The sequence below is a fragment of the Balaenoptera borealis genome (assembly GCF_965194805.1).
Source record: "Balaenoptera borealis genome assembly, chromosome: 11".
Taxonomy (NCBI): Eukaryota; Metazoa; Chordata; class Mammalia; order Artiodactyla; family Balaenopteridae; genus Balaenoptera; species Balaenoptera borealis.
The window spans coordinates 97,056,625-97,079,399 of record NC_138868.1 but is presented as its reverse complement, the minus strand read 5'-3'; the positions used below and the strand labels follow the sequence as shown (position 1 = coordinate 97,079,399).

Sequence of the window (22,775 nt, the reverse complement as noted above, 5' to 3'; positions counted from 1 at the left end):
AAGGTACTTACTTGAGGTAAGTAAGGTGCAGTTCTGCCTCTTTTTCTGCTTCTTCTAGTTTCAATACCAACAACTCTTTCCGACTCTCTAGTGATAAGATCTAAGGAAACCATACACACACATACGCACAAACACACACACACACACTTTATTAATTTTACATACACAAAGCTACCCTTAGATAGTTAAAACAATGCTTAGTGGCTCTACGGTATAATACTTAAATAGCTTAGTGTACAGTATTGATACTATACCGAAAGTACACACCATCTGGAAGCCCAAAATCAAGACCTTCAACATAGCTTCAACATAGCGGCTCTTCTCACCTCTGCCTTCCAGGCCCGTTCTGTCTCTTCCATAATGTTCCGATTTATTTCACCATCTTGATTCTTGAGTCTATCCAGTTCCATTTCCCACACTTCTCTATAAGGTAAGAAACCAAGAACAAGACTTAGGGGAGAAAGACAAGCTTGCTAAGGAACACCAAGGCAAAAGTAAAACCCGAAACTGGTCTACCTAGTATGTTAGAGGAAGTGTTACTCTAAGTATTAACTATAGATATATACAAATTATGTTTAAAGTGGTCTGAAATTGCATAAACACCCTATATTTGAAAGTAAAAATGTTCACATCTCCATTTGCTAAAATAAAGTTACCCAGAACAAAGTGTGTACTTAGAACCAAAACCCACTGAAGGCAGAATGTTCTTCTATGATCCAGGAGTGCTCAAATCAAAATGGCATTCCTCTGACTCCTTGTCTTTTGGTATGGGTACTGAAGAATGCAGGACTAAACCCAAAATACTTATCGCTAATGCAGCAATCACTAATTCACTACTAACCACACAGATACTGGCTTACTGATTTTCACATTTCCTTAGCAATAGTAAACATTCTTCAAAAGGAAAAAATGTTGTCTTCATACCTCAGGACTTTTCCTTTCCATCAGTTTCCTTCATTCTTACACCAGCTCCCCAGCCCCATCCCTAGAGTGTAATATACACCCTTAGGATTAGGGTGACCAACTGTCCCAGTTTGCCCAGGACAGAGGGATTTCCCAGGATGTGGGGCGATGATCATTCTACTCAAGACCGAAGATGCCAACAAAGGAACAGAACCGGCAGAAGAATTTCCGTGTATTACACTTGACTGTAATGTAATGAGTTTCATAGCTAAAAGCAACGGGATTACCCAGATCAGTGGACAGAATAGTATGGAAACGTGTACATTATTTTCACTGAATTTTTAAAAGGTGAAAATAAGAAGAAAAGATTGGGAAGGATTCTGTCTTAAGAAAAATGTTCCCACTTTTCTATGGTGAGAGAAATAATTTTATTCATCTTCTGGTTTTTTTAGTAACCTCAAATATAATATGAAAGGAAACAATCCACTTAACATAAGTGTTTCAGGTCCCTTTTTTCATTGCCCAATTCTCCAAACATCCCTGGCTAGCTATTTCATAAAGTACAGGTGTGTATGTCTGCGTGTCTCTTACACACACATTCATTTATTGATTCACTAACATCAGTCTGGCCCTCTGCTGACAAGGTCAACTCAAGTAATAGATACAACTAGGAGGGCATATTCTTCCTTAATCTCCATGTGTTGTCCTCTCCAAATAAACTTCCTGCCAGAGGAAGAATTCTCTAATAGTTTTTTTTTTTTCTTTCTCTAACAGTTCTTTAGACAAAGGTTTATAAGTAGATGTATTTTCCTAATACAGCACATATTCCTCAAGTGAAAAAATATATGAGGAGTCAGAATCCTCTTACTGTAAGAATATGTGATATACGTTGTGGGGTCAATCAGCAGTCCATTTAGCCTACTAGACACTCTGTGACGATGGGATGATTGTAGGAAAACACAGCAGCTGCTTTCTGTGAATGATGCTGTTCTTAAAGACTATCAGTGTTCATCGAACACCTCTAACTTTCATTAAATTCATTTATCAACTAGGGATTACAATTATATTAGAAAAATATTGCCACGCCCACGGGGGACATCCCATAAATTCACACACAGAAAAATCTTTTCCTTTGGGCATTTGGCAACATCTATCTCCTTGGGATCCAACAAGACAAAAGGAACTACTAGCAACCACAACAAAAATGGTTAAGGAATTCTTAAACAGTCATAAAAATGGTCAGCCTTACCATACGTTCACTAGCCTGTAAGATATGTAACAGATTTCACTTCACTAAGGGGTACTAGCTGCAACCCATGCTGGAAAAAAAAAAATCAGTTGCCCATAGTAGATGGCCAAAAAAATCCTTGATATAATAAAAACCACTGAGTATGTTTTAACTCTTTAAATGCTTGGCCTAATTTCTTTCAAGCCCCATGCTTCTGTTATTTTGCTTAGCTAGTTTAAAGAATCAATGGTTCCAATGAATAAATCCTACCAGACTGTACAAGTCTGACTTGTCCCAATATGTTTGCAAAATATAAAAAATTAATTTTGCTTTTCATCATGTAAATAATACAAATTATAAAAAGTTTAGAAAATACAAAACAGAAAGAGTCTACTAACTCAAAAAAATACATGCAGGGGCTTCCCTGGTGGCACAGTGGTTAAGAGTCCGCCTGCCAATGCAGGGGACACAGATTCAAGCCCTGGTCCAGGGAGATCCCACATGCTGCAGAGCGACTAGGCCCATGCACCACAACTACTGAGTCTGCGAGCCACAACTACTGAGCCCACGTGCCACAACTACTGATGCCTGCATGCCTAGAGCCTGCACTCTGCAACAAGAGAAGCCACTGCAATGAGAAGCCCGCACACTGCAACAAAGAGTAGCCCCCGCTCTCTGCAACTAGAGAAAGCCCACACACGGCAACGAAGACCCAATGCAGCCAAAATAAATAAAATAAATAAATAAATTTTAAAAAACAAAAAAAAAATGCACCCCAATGTTCATAGCAGCACTATTTACAATAGCTAAGACATGGAAGCAACCTAAGTGTCCACTGACAGATGAATGGATAAAGAAGATGTGGTGTATATATATACACACACATACACACAATGGAATATTACTCAGTCATAAAAAAGAATGAAATAATGCCATTTGCAGCAACATGGATGGACCTAGAGATTATCACACTAAGTGCAGTAAGTCAGACAGAGAAAGGCAAATATCGTATGATATCACTTATATGTGGAAGCTAAAAAAAAAAAGATACAAATGAACTTATTTACAAAACAGAAACAAACTCACAGACATAGAAAATAAACTTATGGTTACCAAAGGGGAAAGGGGGAGGGAGGGATAAATTAGGAGCTTGGGATTAACAGATACACACTACTTTATATAAAATAGATAAACAAGGTCCTACTGTATAGCACAGGGAACTATATTCAATATCTTGTAATAATATATAATGGAAAAGAATCTGAAAAAGAATACACATACATACACACACACACACACACACACACACACACAAAACTGAATCACTTTGCTGTACACCAGAAACTAACACAACATTGTAAGCCAACAATACTTCAATTAAAAAAAAAAAACAGCAAGAGCCTAATACAGAGGTCCCAACTCTTCTACTTACTGGTTGTATGACCCTTGACAAGTTACTTAATCTTTCTAGGCCTCAGTTTCTTCATCTGAGAAACGAGTAGGACCTACATCATGGGACTGATGGGAGAGTTCACTGAGAAAACACACATGAAGAATTTAATATGGTGCCTAGCCCATGGGAAGCATCCAACAAATTGCTCTACAATTACACTTGCTCTACCCACAATAAATCATTATTATACTTCTTTTCAGTCTTTTAAAATAAATATTTGTATATATATATATATATGCATATGTAACATATAAATCCATTATATATGCTTTTCAAACAAAAACTGTGGTTTTTATCTTACTTTTTCATCCTAATGTATTTTTCCATATCATTAAGTATTCTTCAGAACTGTGATTTTTAAATAACTATCCATTGTACATATATCCCATTACTGATTTAGGTATTCTCTTATTTTCAATTTCACAATTATAAATATTATAACGAGCATCTATCTGTGCATGTGTACTAACATAGGTTAATGATAAAAGTAATTAGATTTGAGAGGAAGCTTCTCACAGCAGTTAAAAGCACAGCTTCTGGAGCCAAACTAAGCTCACAGTTCAAACCCAGACCCTATTACTATCTACTATCTATGCAACCATTGGCAAGTTATGTAACCTTTGCCTCATTTTCCTAAAGATAAATGGGGATAATAAAATAATCTACCTCTCATACAGAGCCATTATGCAGATTAAATGAGTTAATACATGTAGAACATATAGGACAGTCTCTGGCATATAGTAAGAACTTAATAAATGTTAGTTATCATTTGGATGTTAGAGAAACTAAAATATGTGAATACATTTTTTTCCATCACAAGTGGTGGTAGCAATCAGGTGATTTTAATGCAGAGAAGCAGATGATAAGCGCCTTGTGAAATATTCTCAACCATCAGAGACAGAACTAAAAATTAAGATGTTGAGTCCTCAGCCGAAATACCTTCCTTTCAGAATATATTATACTCTAAACAAGGCAAAAGGAAACAAAACAAATACTGGTGGATATGTTAATATAGATAGGAGTTGGCCATCCTGAATTTGAGGTAGGTTATAAAATTCTTTTCTCTGAACTGAAGCTACTAATACAAACCAATATATTGGGTGGGCCAAAAAGTTCATTCGGTTTTTTCCGTAAGATGGGTCCAGTAGCGCTTAGTTGTCTTTAACTTCATTCGAAATAATTTTGTTAGACTGTATTGTGACAGCTGTCATATCAACATGCGTTTAAAAAAAAAACTTATCAAAATTGGTGAATTTTTGTGTAGCCATTTTAATATTGAAGATGGAAGAAAAAAAGCAACATTTTCGGCATATTATGCTTTATTATTTCAAGAAAGGTAAAAACACAACTGAAACCCAAAAACGATTTGTGCAGTGTATGGAGAAGGTGCTGTGACTGATCGAACGTGTCAAAAGCGGTTTGCAAAGTTTCATGCTGGAGATTTCTCACTGGACGACGCTCCACGGTTGGGTAGACCAGGTGAAGCAGATAGCGATCAAATCAAGATATTAATTGAGACCAATCAATGTTATACCACTCGGGAGAAAGCCGACATACTCAAAATATCCAAAACAAGCGCTGAAAATCATTCGCACCAAATGATTTTTGCACCAAATCATTGGTTATGTTAATCGCTTTGGTATTTGGGTTCCACGTAAGTTAAGCAGAAAAAAACCTTCTTGACCATATTTCCACATGTGATTCTCTATTTAAATGTAACAAAAACCTTCTATTTTTAAAACAAATTGTGACAGGTGATGAAAAGTGGATACTGTACAATAACGTGGAATGGAAGAGATCGTGGGGCAAGTGAAATGAACCACCACCAACCACACCAAAGATTGGTCTTCATCCAAAGAAGGTGATGTTGTGTGTATGGTGGGATTGGAAGGGAGTCCTCTATTTTGAGCTCCTTCTGGAAAACCAAATGATTAATTCCAGCAAGTACTGCTCCCAATTAGACCAACTGAAAGTAGCACTCAATGAAAAGCATCCAGAATTAGTCAACAGAGAACACATAATCTTCCATCAGGATAACGCAAGACCGCTTCTTTCTTTGATGACCAGGCAAAAACTGTTACAGCTTGGCTGGGAAGTTCTGATTCATCTACCATATTCACCAGACATTGCACCTTCGGATTTCCATTTATTTCAGTCTTTACAAAATTCTCTTAATGGAAAAAATTTCAATTCCCTGGAAGACTGTAAAAGGTACCTGGACCAGTTCTTTGCTCAAAAAGATAAAAAGTTTTGAGAAGATGGAATTATGAAGTTGCCTGAAAAATGGCAGAAGGTAGTGGACCAAAACGGTGAATATGTTGTTCAATAAAGTTCTTGGTGAAAATGAAAAATGTGTCTTTTATTTTTATTTAAAAGCCAAAGGAACTTTCTGGCCAACCCAATAGAATGAATGAGATCAGACAAAAAGAGAAAAAACTTTACCCTGAGGTGCACTGCAAAGTTTTTGTTTATGAGGCTAGAGTTCTTCCTTGATTCAATTTAACTCACCATCTACTAAGCAGCCTACAATGTGCTACACATTTCTGCTAAAAGCTGGGGATATAAAGATGCCTAGTTCCTGCACCCAAGCAGCTCACAATTCAGTAATTTTCCAAGTGAACAAAAGGAACAGGAAATTCTGGGCAGATCAAACAGCATATGCAAATGCCAGAGAGAAACATAGCATCAAGCTGAGGAAATAGTCCAGGTAGTTCAGCAGGCAAGGGGTATATAAGTAGTCTGGGCTGGGATACAGATGAGAGTGTCCCTAGCACAGAGACAGTAGTAGAAGCCCTAAGTATGGAAGAAATAATCTAGAACAGCAGTTTGCAAAACACAGTCCATGGTCCCCAAAACCCTTTGAGGGCCTGGTCTATGAAGCAAAATTAGTTTCATGATAACACTAAATTCATTTGCCTTTTTCACTCTCATTCTTTCATGAGTCTACAGTGGAGTTTCCCTGAGACTACACAAAGTGTAATGAGATCATCACTCTGATGGCTAGTGGAATATATGCTTCTGTATTCTAATGTTTTCTAGCATTTTTTAAGGTAGTAGATTTAGGGTATAATTTAAGGTATTTTCCTTCTCAGTACTTCTGTTTGTGCTCTTACAGCTATCTTTAGTTATACTTACTATAATCTCATTACTATCCAATAAATCATTACTGTAAAATTTCAAAGTTCACACATCAGGTAGAAACAAGTACTTTTTGTTATTTTGTTTTACAATAATACTTCAAAAATTTTTGGAAAACTCTTCTCAATTTTTAAATTATATCTAAAATGTATTATTTTAGAATTTAATTTTTTCTAAAATAAAAGAAAATTTATTTGTAATTTTTCATTTATATTTAAGAATGAATCATTGACTACAAACAAGGAGATTAGAAGACTTACTTTCTCAACCCACAGCTGCAATACATACATTTAAAGATACTAAAAAAGATGCAACTGGCCCAGAGTTATCTGACTCATGGAAAGGAAGAATCTACTCCAAAAAAACTAGGCAAAATTGTAAATAAGAAACCAAAGTGTGACAAGAGTCATCTTTCTCTTGACTTTATAGATGTTAATAATTTATCTTACTGTATCTTAGGCAATGCAATATTTTCTAATTATATTATGCCAGTTAAGTTATAGTGACATTTTGAGATAAATCATTCAGAATTTAAAGAAAAAGTAGTTGAATATTGTAAATGCAGATGTGATGAATTCTTTACAGTTCTTAAAAATTGTTAACACCTTTCAAGCTAGAAATGAAAAAGCCACTGAAGCATCTTAGGGTAAGTTACTGTACTTCCTTAACTGGAGAAGCACAGCTTGGTACAGGTGACATTGCTGCATGCCTGCTGAATGAAGTCAGTAAAATAAATCATGGCAGTGCCCCTTTTTTAACGATATATTAATTCACCAAATTAAAGATTTTGCTGCAAATTTGAAGACTTGGTTAATATCTCATCTGCAGAATTGTAATTTTACTTTACAAATAGACGAATCCACAGACAAGACTAGTCCTGCTATTTTGTTTACATTCATCTAGCATTGGTACCAACTAATCACTGAAGATGATGTCGTGTACGAATTCCTGGCAACAAACACAAGTGATGCCGACCTAATCCAAGATGAATAACTCTTTTGAATCTCATGGTTTATTTGAGAACAACTGTGTTGATACTTACACTGCTCCTACTTGTATGAAAATTATAGTGGATACAAATATTGGCACCATACACAAATGAAGGCAGTGGCATCAAAATTATACTACTAGTCATTGTATTCTTTACTGCCACACACTTGCAGTTGGGAGTGGGGGGCACTTTTACTTCAGGATGCCCTTGATGAAGCCATCAAAAGTAATAATCCTATTAAATTTCAACCCTTAAATACATAACTGTTTAATATTCTGTTTATGAAATGCTACATGCCAAAATACAATGGTTGTCTTGAGGAAAAGCACATGTGAGACTGAGTTGTGACTTGAACTAGCCTCTTTTTTCATGTAAAATCATTTTTACTTAAAACAACAACTGAGAAACTATGGTTATTTGAATTTGAGTACTTAGCAGACACGTTCTTGAAAATGAACAAATTACTCTTGTTATTTCAAAGAAAACAACTGACAGTGTTTGTTGCCAACAATAACATTTGAGCTTTCAGGCAAAAATTAGAATTTTGGAAAGTCTGCCTGGGCCACTGGGAGCTTGAAGGCTTCCCATTACTTAAAGACTATTCTGATGAGATCCACAGTGATATAAACAAATGTGATTTTTCTTTTTTTTTCTTTTTCTTTTTTGGGCCACACCGTGTAGCACGCAGGACTTTAGTTCCCCGACCAGGGATCGAACCTGTGCCCCCTGCATTGACAGCAGGGAGTCTTAACCACTGGACCATCAAGGAAGTCCCAACAAATGTGATTCTTTAAACATTGTATAATAAAATGTATCAACACTTGGAAGAGCTGCATAACTCTGAACCAGTATTTTCCAAATTATCAATGCATTGTTTTACCAAATCAACGATGGGGCTCACTTGGAACCCACGAATTGGTATAAAGATTATTTTAAGATGAAAATACTTGTGGACTTCCCGGGTGGTGCAGTGGTTAAGAATCTGCCTGCCAATGCAGGGGACACAGATTCGATCCCTGGTCTGGGAAGATCCCACATGCCGCGGAGTAACTAAGCCTGTGCACCACAACTACTGAGCCTGTGCCCTAAAGCCTGTGTGCCGCAACTACTGAGCCCACATGCTGTAACTACTGAAGCCCACACACCTAGAGCCTGTGCTCCACCACAAGAGAAGCCACCGCAATGAGAAGCCCACGCACCACAACGAAGAGTAGCCTCCGCTGGCTACAACTAGAGAAAGCCTGCACAGAGCAACAAAGACCCAACGCGGCCAAAAAAATAAAAAATAAAATGGAACAACGACAACAACAAAAAGATGAAAACATCTGAGATTCAACAGACACAGGAAAGAAAGCCTTCTCAGAGCTCTCTCTAGCTAACAGCAGCAACTTCTGGTAAATAAGGCTGTCATAAACTCCTCTTCAGGGCAGAGCTACTCCCAGAAGAAAGAATGTGAATAAAACCTACCCTAAATCTCTTCTCCCGTGGAATTTTATGGCCCTGAAGGAGACGGAAAAACTATTCATACCTGTATATATAAATATTATCACAGATTTAAACTCCTGCTTGTTCTCCTGAAAACCCATTTATCTTTCCGAAAGTCTAGATAGTGTCCTTTCTCCCCCACTTTTAAGAAGTCATTTGTTCTCCCATAAGTCCCAGATTCTAACTATTCCTTCGAGTTACTCATTGCTGAATTCTTTCACTGTATGCATGTTGCATGCATGCATAAACTGGGCTTTTTCTCCTTACTCTGTCCTTTGTCAGGTTAATTCGCAGGCCTCAGAAACTGAACCTACTAGGATAGAGGGAAAAGGTTTTCCTTCCCTAGCCAACACAGTTAAAAGATCCACTCAAAGTGCAAGTTAAGACAATGAATTTTAATAAAACAGTACAAGATCACTGATGTGGTTTCAGTTTCCACAAGGCAATGAAACTTTAAGAAACTATCAGCTGTCAAGTTTTGGAGCACTGTCAAAGAAGAATATCCACAGTTATCTAAAAAGGCTATTAAAATACTCCTTGCTTTTCCAACTGTGTACCTGCATATCACTAGATTTTCTTCCTGTACTTTAACCAAAACAACATATTGCAAGAAATTATATGCAGAGGTAGATAGGAGGATTAAGCTTGTTCCATTAAAGAGGCTTACAAAAATGTAAACAATGTCGTTCTTCTAACTAAACTGATTTTTTCTTTTTTCGGTTAGGCAAAGATTTCTTGGGACACAAAATGCAGGAACCACAAAAGAAAAAAATTGTAAACTGGACTTCATCAAAATTTAAATTTTTGGAAATAAAAGAAATTCAAATTGGAAAGGAAGGAGTGAAACTGTCACTGTTTGCAGATGACATGATACTATACATAGAAAATGCTAAAGATGCCACCAGAAAGCTACTAGAGCTCATCAATGAATTTGGTAAAGTTGCAGGATACAAACTTAATATATAGAAATCTGTTCCATTTCTATACACTAACAAGGAAATATCAGAAAGAGAAATTAAGGAAACAATCCCATTTATTACCATCACATCAAAAAGAATAAAATACCTAGGAATAAACCTACCAAAGGAACCAAAAGACCTGTACTCCGAAAACTATAAGACACTGATGAAAGAAATTGAAGAAAACACAGATAGAAAGATATACTGTGTTCTTGGATTGGAAGAATCAATACTGTTAAAATGACAATATACCCAAGGTAATCTACAGATTCAATGCAATCACTATCAAAATACCAAGGACATTTTTCACAGAACTAGAACAAATAATTTTAAAATTTGTATGGAAACACAAAAGACACCGAATAGCTAAAACAATTTTGAAAAAGAAGGTCAGAGCTGGAGGAATCACGCTCCCTGACTTCAGACTATACTACAAGGCTACAGTAATCAAAACAGTATGGTACTGGCACAAAAACAGACACATAGATCAACAGAACTGGATAGAGAGCCCAGAAATAAACTCACACACTTATGGTCAATTAATCTATGACAAAGGAGGCAAGAATATACAATAAAGAAAAGACATTCTCGTCAATAAGTGGTGCTGGGAAAACTGGACAGCTACATGTAAAAGAATGAAATAAGAACATTCTCTAACACCACATACAACAACAAACTCAAAATGGGTTAAAGACCTAAATGTAAGACCAGATACTATAAAACTCCTAAAGCAGGGGTCCCCAACCCCCAGTCTGCAGCCCATTACTGGTCCATGGCCTGTTAGGAACCGGGCCACACAGCAGGAGGTGAGCAGCGGGTGAGCGAGCGAAGCTTCATCTGCCATTCCCCATCGCTCGCGTTACCGCCTGAACCACCACTCACATTACCACCTGAACCATCCCCCCCACCCCAACGGACAAAATGTCTTCCATGAAACCGGTCCCTGGTACCAAAAAGGTTGGGGACTGCTGTCCTAGAGGAAAACACAGGTAGAACACTGTATGACATAAACTGCAGCAATATTTTTTTTTTGGATCCACCTACTAAGTAAAGGAAATAAAAACAAAAATAAACAAATGGGACCTAATTAAATTTAAAAGCTTTTGCACAGCAAAGGAAACTATCAACAAAATGAAAAGACAACCTACTGAATGGGAGAAAATATGTGAAAAGGATATAACCGATACGGGATTAATATCCAACATACATAAACAGCTCATACAACTCAACATCAAAACAAATAAACAACCCAATCAAAAAATGGGCAACATGTGCCACAACTACTGAGCTTGTGCTCTAGAGCCCGCGAGCCCCAACTACTGAGCCTGCGTGCCACAACTACTGAAGCCCGTGCACCTAGAGTGCGTGCTCCGCAACAAAGAGAAGCCACCGCAATGAGAAGCCCATGCACCGCAACGAAGAGTAGCCCCCGCTCGCCGCAACTAGAGGAAGCCCGTGCGCAGCAATGAAGACTCAACAGAGCCATAAATAAATAAATAAATAAATTTATTTTTTAAAAAAGGTGGGGGGGGGGGCAAAAGAACTGAATAGACATTTTTCCGAAGAGGAAATGCAGATGGCCAAGAAGCACATGAAAAGATGCTCAACATCACTAATCATCAGAGAAATGCAAATCAAAACCATAATGAGATACCACTTCACACCTGTCAGAATGGCTGTCATCAAAAAGAACACAAATAACAAATGTTGGTGAGGATGCAGAGAAAAGAGAACCCTCATACACTGTTGGTGGGAATGTAAATTGGTGCAGCCAATTTCCATCTGTGGAAAACAGTATGGAAGTTTCTCAAAAAACTAAAAGTAGAACTATCATATGGCCCAGCAATTCCACTCCTGGGTATATATCCAAAAAACCCAAAAACACTAATTCGAAAAGATACATGCACACCAATGTTCACAGCAGCATTATTTACAATTGCCAAGATATGGAAGCAACCTAAGTGTCCATCAACAGATGAATGAGGGCTTCGCTGGTGGCACAGTGGTTAAGAATCCGCCTGCCAATGCAGGGGACACGGGTTCAAGCCCTGGTCCAGGAAGGTCCCACATGCCGCGGAGCAACTAAGCCCATGCACACAACTACTGAGCCTGCGCTCTAGAGCCTGTGAGCCACAACTACTGAGCCCATGTGCCACAACTACTGAAGCCTGTGTGCCTAGAGCCCATGCTCCGCAACAAGAGAAGCCACCACAATGAGAAGCCCGCGCACTGCAATGAAGAGTAGCCCCCGCTCACGGCAACTAGAGAAAGCCTGCGTGCAGCAACGAAGACCCAAGGCAGACATAAATAAATAAATAAATAAATTTTAAAAAATCTTAATTTCAGAAAATATTAAAACCCAGATGAATGAATAAAGAAGATGTGGTATATATATATTCCATCTATATATATATATATATATATTCTATATATATAGAATACTACTCAGCCATAAAGAAGAATGAAATTCTGCCATTTGCAGCAACACGGATGGACTTGGAGGGCATTATGCTTAGTGAAATAAGTCAGACAAAGACAAATACACTGTATAATATCACTTACATGTGGAATCTAAAAAATACAACTAGTGAATATAGCAAAAAAGGAGCAGACTCACAGATACAGAGAACAAGCTAGTGATTGCCAGTAAGGGGAGGGGGGCGACATAAGGATGGGGGAGTGGGAGGTACAAGCTATCGGGTGTAGTAAGATAGGCTACAAGGATGTACTGTACAACACGGGGCTTATAGCCAATATTTTGTAATAACTGTAAATGAAGTGTAACCTTTAAAATTGTACAAAAAATAATTTTTTTTAAAAAATTAAACTTTTGCATTTCAAAAGACACTGTTACAAAATGCAAAGCAAGTTACATACTGGGAAAAAATATTTGCAAAACGCATATCTGATGAAAGGACCTGTATTGACAATACTCAATAAGAAAACATGTTTTTAAATGGGTAAAATATTCAAATAAATACTTCACCAAAAAAGAACAACAAATGGCAGGCATGGACATGAAAAGATGTTCAACATCAACAGTCATTAGGAAAATGTTGGGACTTCCCTGGTGGCGCAGTGGTTAAGACTCTGTGTGCCCAATGCAGGGGGCCTGGGTTCGATCCCTGGCCAGGGAACTAGGTCCCGCATGCATGCCGCAACTAACAGTTCACATGCCGCAACTAAGGAGCCCGCATGCCTCAACTAAGGAGCCAGCAAGCTGCAACTAAGGAACCCGTGAGCCGCAACTAAGAAGCCCACGTGCTGTAACTAAGGAGCTGGCGAGCAGCAACTAAGGAGCCTGCCTGCCACAACTAAGACCTGGCACAACCAAATAAATGAATTAAAAAAAAATAGTTATTAGGAAAATGCAAATTAAAACCACAATGAGATACTACCTAATGCTTATTAGAATGGCTAAAACTAAAAAGACTGATAACACCAAGTATTGGTGAGGATATGGAGTAACCAGAACACTTATGCATTGCTGGTGGGAATGCCAAATAGTAAAGCAGCTTTGGAAAACAGTTTGCAAGTTTCTTATGTTAAGCAAACATATGGTCCAGCAATTCCACTCCTAAGTACTTACTCAAGAGAAAAGAAAGCATGTCCACATAAAGACTTGTACTTGAATATTCAGAGCAGCTTTATTTATAACAGACAAAAAATGGAAACAACTCAAATGTCCATCAACCAGTAAATAAACTTGGTATAACCTTATAAGTAAATGCTACTCAGCAATAAAGAGGAATTAAATTACTGATACATGCAACAACATAGATAAATGGCAAAAGCTTTATCTTAAATAAGAAACAGACAGAAAAGGCTATATATTCTATGATTCTATTTACATGAAGTTCTAGAAAAGGCAAAAACTACACTGAGAGAAAGCAGACCAGTGGTTGCCAATGACTCAGGATAGAGGAGGCAATTCATTCCAAAAAGTCATGAAGAAGCTTTCTGGAGTAATGGAAATATTTTATACCACGATTGTGGTGGTAGTTATACAACAGTATACATTTGTCAAAATTCATCATTTTAAAATGGGTGAATTTTATTGCACTGTGTGGTATCTGCATTCAGCAGTTTTTTCTGCTGGGAGTTCAAAGGACAATGCTAATATAAATTCAGTATCTGGTATCATTGTTTTTCTTGGCTTTGTACATGTTAAACCTGGTATTTTTACTGATACAGTATTCCTATAAGTTTCTCATACTGTTCAGTTTGACATACTCTTCAATAGGAACTGATGCTTCTCTTTTTCTAGAGTGTCTAAAATTCAGGACCAGGCTGATCCATCTCCTCTGACCCTAAACATGGTCCTAAAATAAACTGCTTGTGAAAACTGGATCCCAAAGATTACACGTGGGGAATTTTTGAAGTGTGTCCATATTTCATTAGAGAGCAAAGAAGCCCAACTGAAAGAATTGTGGGAAGACTGACTGACATGATAATTGTGGATTGGGCAAAAATTCTTGAAAGGACTATCTTGAAGAGTATGACCCAAACACTAGGTTATGGAATAACCTAGAGACTAAAGGTTAATGCTCTGTAAATTGAGAACCGGTGTTCTATATAATAGACAAATTGCTTATCAAAGAGTTTTTAAATTTTAAGTAGAAAATATAAAGAGGGCTTTAAAAATTGGTAAGAAAGTGAGTCAACAGTGCCCAAAGTAGAGCCCCAGTAACTGGGTCATTGTGAGCTGCTAGGAGAGTGGCCCGTGGGGAGGGGCCGATCACCTTCCTATGACCTGGATGCTCTTCTCTCCAGATCCCAGACCTGGCTTCAAGCACCATCCACCTGCCCGAGAACCTGCCCTGGTCTACTCTGTAACTCCTTTAAAATTGTGTGCTCAGCTTCCCTTAGTGAGCCTAGCGATGAGAGGGAAAAAATGAATTCTTCCTCTGGGAGAATCAGGGAGACGTGGATAATAATAGGCACTAAAAATCTTTATGGAATGGAAGACTGAGGACATAACTATAGCAGAAAGGTCAGTGACAGTTGACAAGTGACAAGGAAATATTTAGTTAGGGAAAACGAAATCACTGCCTTCTATACCAGGGCAGGGTTTATCTGCTTCATCTGTTCCTAAAGCAGCATGTTAATTCTGGGGGAGGATCATAAGAAATACTTGTAGACAAAAGTTTAAAAACATGTAACAAAGCAAGAGTAAAAAGAAGATAAATCTGGTGCGACTTTTCATTTACTGTTAGCAGAGTTAAGAGAATGATCACATTTAAATATTGTGTGGACTAGAAATTTACCCTGGCATCATGCACTGACATTTTTTTGGTCATTTTAACATAGCTTACTTATGTAGAACAATTTTGGCAGTATATCTTCAGTCACAGATAAGACTGTAGGTGGTGAGATCATAGACGAGCAGTTACCTAAATTTAGTGTTTACATTTTTGATGTTTTTCAGTTACTGGATTTTTATTAATATGCTGAATAGTTTATCTACTTGACCAGTCATTGCATTAAAAAGTTGCTGGGGCTTCCCCGGTGGCGCAGTGGTTGAGAATCTGCCTGCTAATGCAGGGAACACGGGTTCGAGCCCTGGTCTGGGAAGATCCCACATGCCGCAGTGCAACTAGGCCCGTGAGCCACAACTACTGAGCCTGCGCGTCTGGAGCCTGTGCTCCGCAACGAAAGGCCATGATAGTGAGGCCTGCGCACCGCGATGAAGAGTGGCCCCCACTTGCCGCAGCTAGAGGAAGCCCTCGCACAGAAACGAAGACCCAACACAGCCAAAAATAAATAAATAAATAAATAAATAATAATTAAAAAAAAAAAAAAAAAAGTTGCTATTTTGGGTTTCATTGCCTTGATGTTTGAGTGTAATCTAACATTTTCATAAAGTGTTTATTTTGCATGACCTTAACAAGTGTTTTAACCAATTAAAAAAGAAAGCAGGATGTTGTTGACATTGTATGTTGAAATGTTAACATTTTAGTACTTATAGTGTTTATCAGTCTGCAGTATTGTGTAATTAGTAATTATTTCAGGGGCGATACTTTGTTCCTTTTCACGTGAGTAGATGCAGTATAATATCACTGTATACTGTATCACTGTATTCTTTAGATTTAGAAAACAATAAAAAAGTTGCATGCTAAAAAAAAAAACCAAAAAAACCCCACTAAGGTGTTTGGCAGTGGGTGGAATCAGAAAATGTGAAATTTCTCAAAAACTTATTGACTTAAATAATTTTGCCTATGTTACACATTAAAAAAAAAAAAAAAAAACTTTACCCTTTTTCTTTTCTTTTCTTTTTTCCTTTTTTGGCTGCACCACATGGCATGTGGGATCTTAGTTCCCTGACCAGGGATTGAACCCACGGCCCCTGCAGTGGAAGCATGGAGTCTTAACCACTGGACCACCAGGGAAGTCCCCAAACTTTACACTTTTTGTAGGAAAAAAAACAGTGTATTTTAAACAAAGTATACCTCCTTAAATAAAGTATTAAGTATACCTCCTTAAAACTGAATTTAAAACAAGAATTTACAAACTCCCCTTCAAGGCCACTGCCCTAAACCTGCTCCACTTCCTATATTCATCATTTCTGCCATTCCAGCCATCTCATTGTCACTACTCCTCTTCTCCCTCTAACAATCAACAAATCTCAGCAATCCTACCTCAGAATACCCCTCCTTTCTCTTTCTCTGCCACTGAGATCAGGCCCTCATTTTATCTTGTTAAAACTGTCTTCCTGACATAAGTTTATCTGCACTTTAGCACATCTAACGCAATGCAGCCAAAGTCGTCCTTCTAAAAATTAAATCTAGAGAGTTTCCAGTTCCACTAAGGGCAGAGTTGCTCCTAATAGACCAACCATTTCTGCAGATAAAAAACTATAGATTCTACACAAAATGTAAAAAAACACCTATCTAAAGATACTAAAGAACAAACAAAAACCAGGAGAAGATCTGACAACTGGAAGAAGTGAATACCACTATTGTTTCCTGTTTTTTTAATGGCTATTCATCATTCATCTAAGGGCAAACCCCAGATAGCTCTGTGCTGATGACTAAAACTGAGATAGAAGCCTTGCAGCCTTACCAGCTCAAGAGCCAAAGGACAAAATTGGGAGCTACCATAACAGCTAGAAAATGAGGGAGAAATCCCCAAAAGATAAAAGCCACAACTGGGGAACCCCCAATTCTGCATATAAATCTATCTAAATCTCTGGATGATCCCTGAACCACGCATGCACAGAAGAGACTCCAAGGAACCCATCTACAGATAAATGAACTCAACAGAGACCACAGCTGCTGCCCACCAAACATGTATGTATGATGTTTAAGCCCAACCAAGGAAATAGCCTGATAAAACAAATTTAAAAAAACAAACAAACCACAAGATTTAATGGAGAAATACAACAGAATCCAGAGTCTCTACAATGTATTATTCACAATATTCAGGAGTCAACCCTATATTTCCAATGTACAAAAAAACAGGAAAAGCAGGGTCTGCAAACTATGGTCTGTAGATCAAACTCAGGCTGCTATCTCTTTTTGTAAATAAAGTTTTATTGGAACACAGCCATGCTCATTTTGCTTACTTACTGTGTATGGTTGCTTTCATGCTACAACAGCAGAGTTGAGTAGTTGTGACAGAAACTATGTGGTCTGCAAAGCCTCAAATATTTACTAAATGGCAGTTAATCCCTTCCCTCCATCCTGAGCCACTGGCAACTGATCTGCTTTCTCCCACTATAGTTTTGTCTCTTCTAGAACTTCATGTAAATAGAATCATACAGTGCATACCTTTTGCATCTAGTTTCTTATTTAGAATAATGCTTTTGATTCTGACTCCTGGAAGAAAAAAGGCAATCAATAGAAAAGACTCCAAAGAGACCAAGATGTTGGAATTAGCAGGTAAAGATTTAAGGCATCTATTTTAACTATGCAAAAGAACATAAAGGAAAAAATATGCTCACAAGGAGTGAACAGATAAGAACTCTTCACAGAGAAATAGAAACAATAAAAAAGACTAAACTGAAATGAAAGAACTGAAAAATACAATACTGGAAATATAAACTTCAATGCATGGGCTTAATAGACTGGAAATGATATAATAAAAAGTAAACTTGAAGACACATAAATAGAAATTATCCAATATGCTGAACAGAGTAAAAAAGAATTGGAAAGAAATGAAAGAGCCTCCATGAGCTATAGGACAATGTCAAAAGTTCTAACACATGTGAAAATGGAGTCCCAGAAGGAAAGGAGGGAATGGGACAGGCAAAACATTTGAAAATTATGTCAAAATTTCACAAATTTGGTGAAATACATAACTTTACCGAATAAGCAGCTGAGAAAACCCCAAACAGGTAAAACAGGAAGAAAGCCACACCTGGGAAAATCAAAGTCAAACTGCTGAAAACCAAGGATAGAAAATATTGAAAGAAACCATAGGGAAAAAAATGACACAATACACAGAGAGAAACAATTGTCACTGACTTCTCATCAGAAACAATAGGAGACAGTTTATATTAGAAGGATAATATAATATTTATATTATATTATCTTCAACTGAGTAAACAAATTGTTGGATATTCACACAATGGACCACTACTCAGCATTAAAAAGGAATGAACACCGTTATCTATTTTAAAAATTAATTCAATAATTAATAACCTTCCAAAACAGAAAATACCAGGCCCAGATGGGTTCACTAGTGAATTCTACCACACATTTAAGGAAAAAATTATACCAATTCTCTACAATCTTTTAGAAGACAGAAGCAGAGGAAATACTTCCTAATTCAGTCTATAAGGCCAGCACTTACCCTAATACCATAACCAGACAAAAATAAAAGAAGAAAAAACTACAGACCAATATCTTTCATAAACACAGATGCAAAAATCCTCAACAAAATATTAGCAAATCAATACAAAAAATATAAAAAGAATCATGACCAAGTGGGATTTACCCCAGGTATGCAAGGCTAGTTCAACATTCAAAAATCAATTAATATTATCCATCACATCAAAAAACTAAAAAAAAAAATCAAATGATCATGTCAATAGATGTAGAAAAAGCATTTGACAAAATCCATCATCCATTAATGGTAAAAACTCTCAGTAAACTAGGAATAGAGGGAAACTTTCTCAACATGGTAGACATCTACAAAACAATCTACAGTTAACATCATACTCAAGAGTGAGAAACTTGAAGCTTTCCCAAGATCAGGTACAAGGTAAAGATGTCCCCTCTCACCACCCCTTTTCAACATCATACTGGAAGTCCCTGAAAATGTAACAAAGCAAAAAAAAGAAATAAAAGGTACACAGACTGAAAAGGAAGACATAAAACTGTCTTTGTTTGCAAATGACATGATCATCCACGTATACAACTGGAAAGAATAGACAAAAAAACCCTCCTTGAACTAATAAGCGGTTAAAGCAAGGTTGCAAGACACAAGGTTAATATACAAAGGCCACCTGCTTTCCTAAATGCTAACAACGAACAAGTGGAATTTGGGACTTCCCTGGCGGTCCAGTAGTTAAGACTCTGTGCATTTCCAATGCAGGGGGTGTGGGTTCAATCCCTGGTCAGGGAACTAAGATCCCACATGCCACGTGGTGCAGCCAAAAAAAAAAAAAAAGAGTAAGTGGAATTTGAAATTAAAAACACAATTATAATTTACGCTACATACACTTAGGTATAAATCTAACAAAATATGTACAAGATCTGTATGAGGAAAAGTACAAAACTCTGATGAACAAAATCAAAGAAGAACTAAATAAATGGAAAGATATTCCATGTTCATGGACAGGAAGACTCAACGCTGTCAAGATGTCAGTTCTTCCCAACTTGATCTACAGAGTCAATGCAATCCCAATCAAAATCCCAGCAAGTTATTCTATGGATATCAACAAATTGATTCTAACGTTTATAAGAAGAGGCAAAGGATCTAGAATAAGCAACACAATACTGAAGGAGAAGAACAAAATTGGAAGACTAATGTTACTCGACTTCCAGACTTACTATAAAGCTATACAATCAAGACAGCATGGTATTTGTGAAAGAATAGGCAAATAGATCAATGGAACAGAACAGAGAGCCTAGAAATAGAACTCCATAAACATAGTCAACTGATCTTTAACAAAGAAGCAAAGATAATAAAATGGAGCAAAGAGTCTCTTCAACAAATGGTGCTAGAACTGGACATCCACATGCAAAAAAAAAAAATGGATCTAAACACAGACCTTACACCTTTCACAAAAATTAACTGAAAATGGATCATGGACCTAAATGTAAAATGCAAAACTATAAAACTCCTAGAAGATAACATAGGAGAAAACCTAAATGAATGATATAACACCAAAGACATGATCCACGAAAGAAATACTTGATAAATTAGACTTCATTAAAATTAAAAACTTCTGGTAATTCCCTGGCAGTTCAGCGATTAGGATTCCATGCTTCCACTGCCAAGGGCCTGGGTTCAATCCCTGGTCAGGGAACTAAGATCCACAAGCCATGCAGTGAGGCCAAATAAATAAATAAATAAAATAAAAAACTTCTGCTCTGTGAAAGACAGTATCAAGAAAATCAGAAGACAAGCCACAGACTGGAAGAAAATATTTGCAAAAGACACATCTGACAGAGGAATGTTATCCAAAGGATACAAAGAGCTTTTAAAATTCAACAATAAAACAAACAGTAAGGAAGTTCCCTGGCGGCCTAGTGACTGGGATTCCAGGCTTTCACTGCCATGTCCTGGGTTCAATCCCTGGTCAGGCAATTGAGATCCTGGAGGCCACACAGCACAGCCAAAAAAATAAGAGTAAAATAAAATTTAAAATATCATCTCAGGGTTTCCCTGGTGGCGCAGTGGTTGAGAATCTGCCTGCCAATGCAGGGGACACGGGTTCGAGCCCTGGTCTGGGAAGATCCCACATGCCGCGGAGCAACTAGGCCCGTGAGCCACAATTGCTGAGCCTGCACGTCTGGAGCCTGTGCTCCGCAACAAGAGAGGCCGCGATAGTGAGAGGCCCGCACACCGCGATGAAGAGTGGCCCCCACTTGCCACAGCTAGAGAAAGCCCTCGCACAGAAACGAAGACCCAACACAGCCAAATATAAATAAATAAATAAATAAATAAATCATCTCAGTTTAAAAAAAAAAAGATTTAAAAAATGGGCCAAAGACTTTAACAGACACCTCACCAAAAAAGATATACAGATGGCAAATGAGGATATGAAAAGATGCTCCACATCATTTGTCATCAGGGAAATGCAAATTAAAACAATGAGATACCACTACATACCTATTAAAATGACCAAAATCCAGAACACTGACAACAACAAATGCTGGTGAGGATGTGGAGCAACAGGAACTCTCATTCATTTCTGTTAGGAATGCAAAGTAGTACAGCCACTCTGGAAGACAGTTTGCCAGTTTCTTACAAAACTAAACATACTCTTACCATATGATCCAGCCATCACACTTCTTGGTATCTACCTAAAGGAGATGAAAACTTATGTCCATACAAAAATTTGCACTTGGATATTTATAGCAGCTTTTTTCAAATTGCCAAAACTCGGAAGCAACCAAGATATCCTTCAAAGATGAATAAATAAAAAACTGTCGTACATTCAAACAATGGAATATTATTCAATGCTAAAAAGAAATGAGCTATCAAGCCATGAAAAGACATGGAGAAACCTCAAATGCATATTACTAAGTGAAAGAAGCCAATCTGAAAGGCTACATATTGTATGATTCAACTATATAGCACTCTGGAAGAAGCAAAGCTGTGGAGACAATAAAAAGATCAGTTGGGGAATGGGGGATAAACAGGCAGAGCACCGAGGATGGGCAGTGAAAAATACTCTGTATAATGATAAATATATGTCATTATACATTGTCCAAATCATAAAGTGTATAACACCAAGAGTGAACCCTAAGGTAAACTATGGACTTTGAGTGATTATGATGTGTCAATGTAGGTTCACCTTTGGTAAAAAATGTACCACTCTAGTGAGTGACGTTGATAAAGGGAAGGCTATGCATGTGTGTGGGCAGGGGGCATATGGGAAATCTCTGTACCTCCCTCTCAATTTTGTTGTAAACTTCAAACTGCACTAAAAAAATTAAGTCTTTTAAAAAAAAGCAATGAACTATTGATATAGTTCACATTCATCACATCATAGATGAATCTCAAAAATGTAAGTGAAAGAAAGACACGAATGTCTAGAAAAGATAAGTGTAATCTACAGTGACAGAAAGCAGATCAGTGTTTACCTGGGAATGGTGAGGAGGAAGCACAGTGATTAAGAAGGAATACAGGGAAGATTTTAGGGTAATGGGTATGTGCTACACCTTGACTGTGTTAGTGTTTACACGTGTGATTAATTTGTCAAAACTCATCAAACTGCAACTTAAAATAAGTGCATTTTATTGCATGTAAATTATACCTAAAATTTTTTGATTTTTAAAAAAATCTGAAGGATAATTCTAAGTTTCAACAATTAAAACTATGAAAATTTCCCAAATACTTTATTCAAAAAAATTACAAGTCTTTCTAATATAGCATAATCAACAGGCATGTAGTTTGTCTTTATGATGCATGTTGCCAATGAATTAAATAGATGTGTATTCTGGG

At 37.3% G+C, this 22,775-nt stretch overlaps 1 protein-coding gene across 6 annotated transcripts in view; it reads right to left on the bottom strand.

Annotated features, from left to right (window-relative positions):
• The window catches only part of RNF214 (ring finger protein 214), a 49,843-nt gene that overhangs the window by 4,050 nt on the left and 23,018 nt on the right, over positions 1-22,775 (bottom strand). For all 6 annotated transcript variants that reach the window (XM_082339756.1, XM_082339758.1, XM_082339759.1 and 3 more), the window contains exons 7-8: positions 327-423; positions 12-100 (exon numbers count right to left, since the gene is read on the bottom strand). In XM_082339756.1, the coding sequence (XP_082195882.1) occupies positions 12-100; positions 327-423 (186 nt within the window). The remainder of the gene's footprint in view (positions 1-11; positions 101-326; positions 424-22,775) is intronic.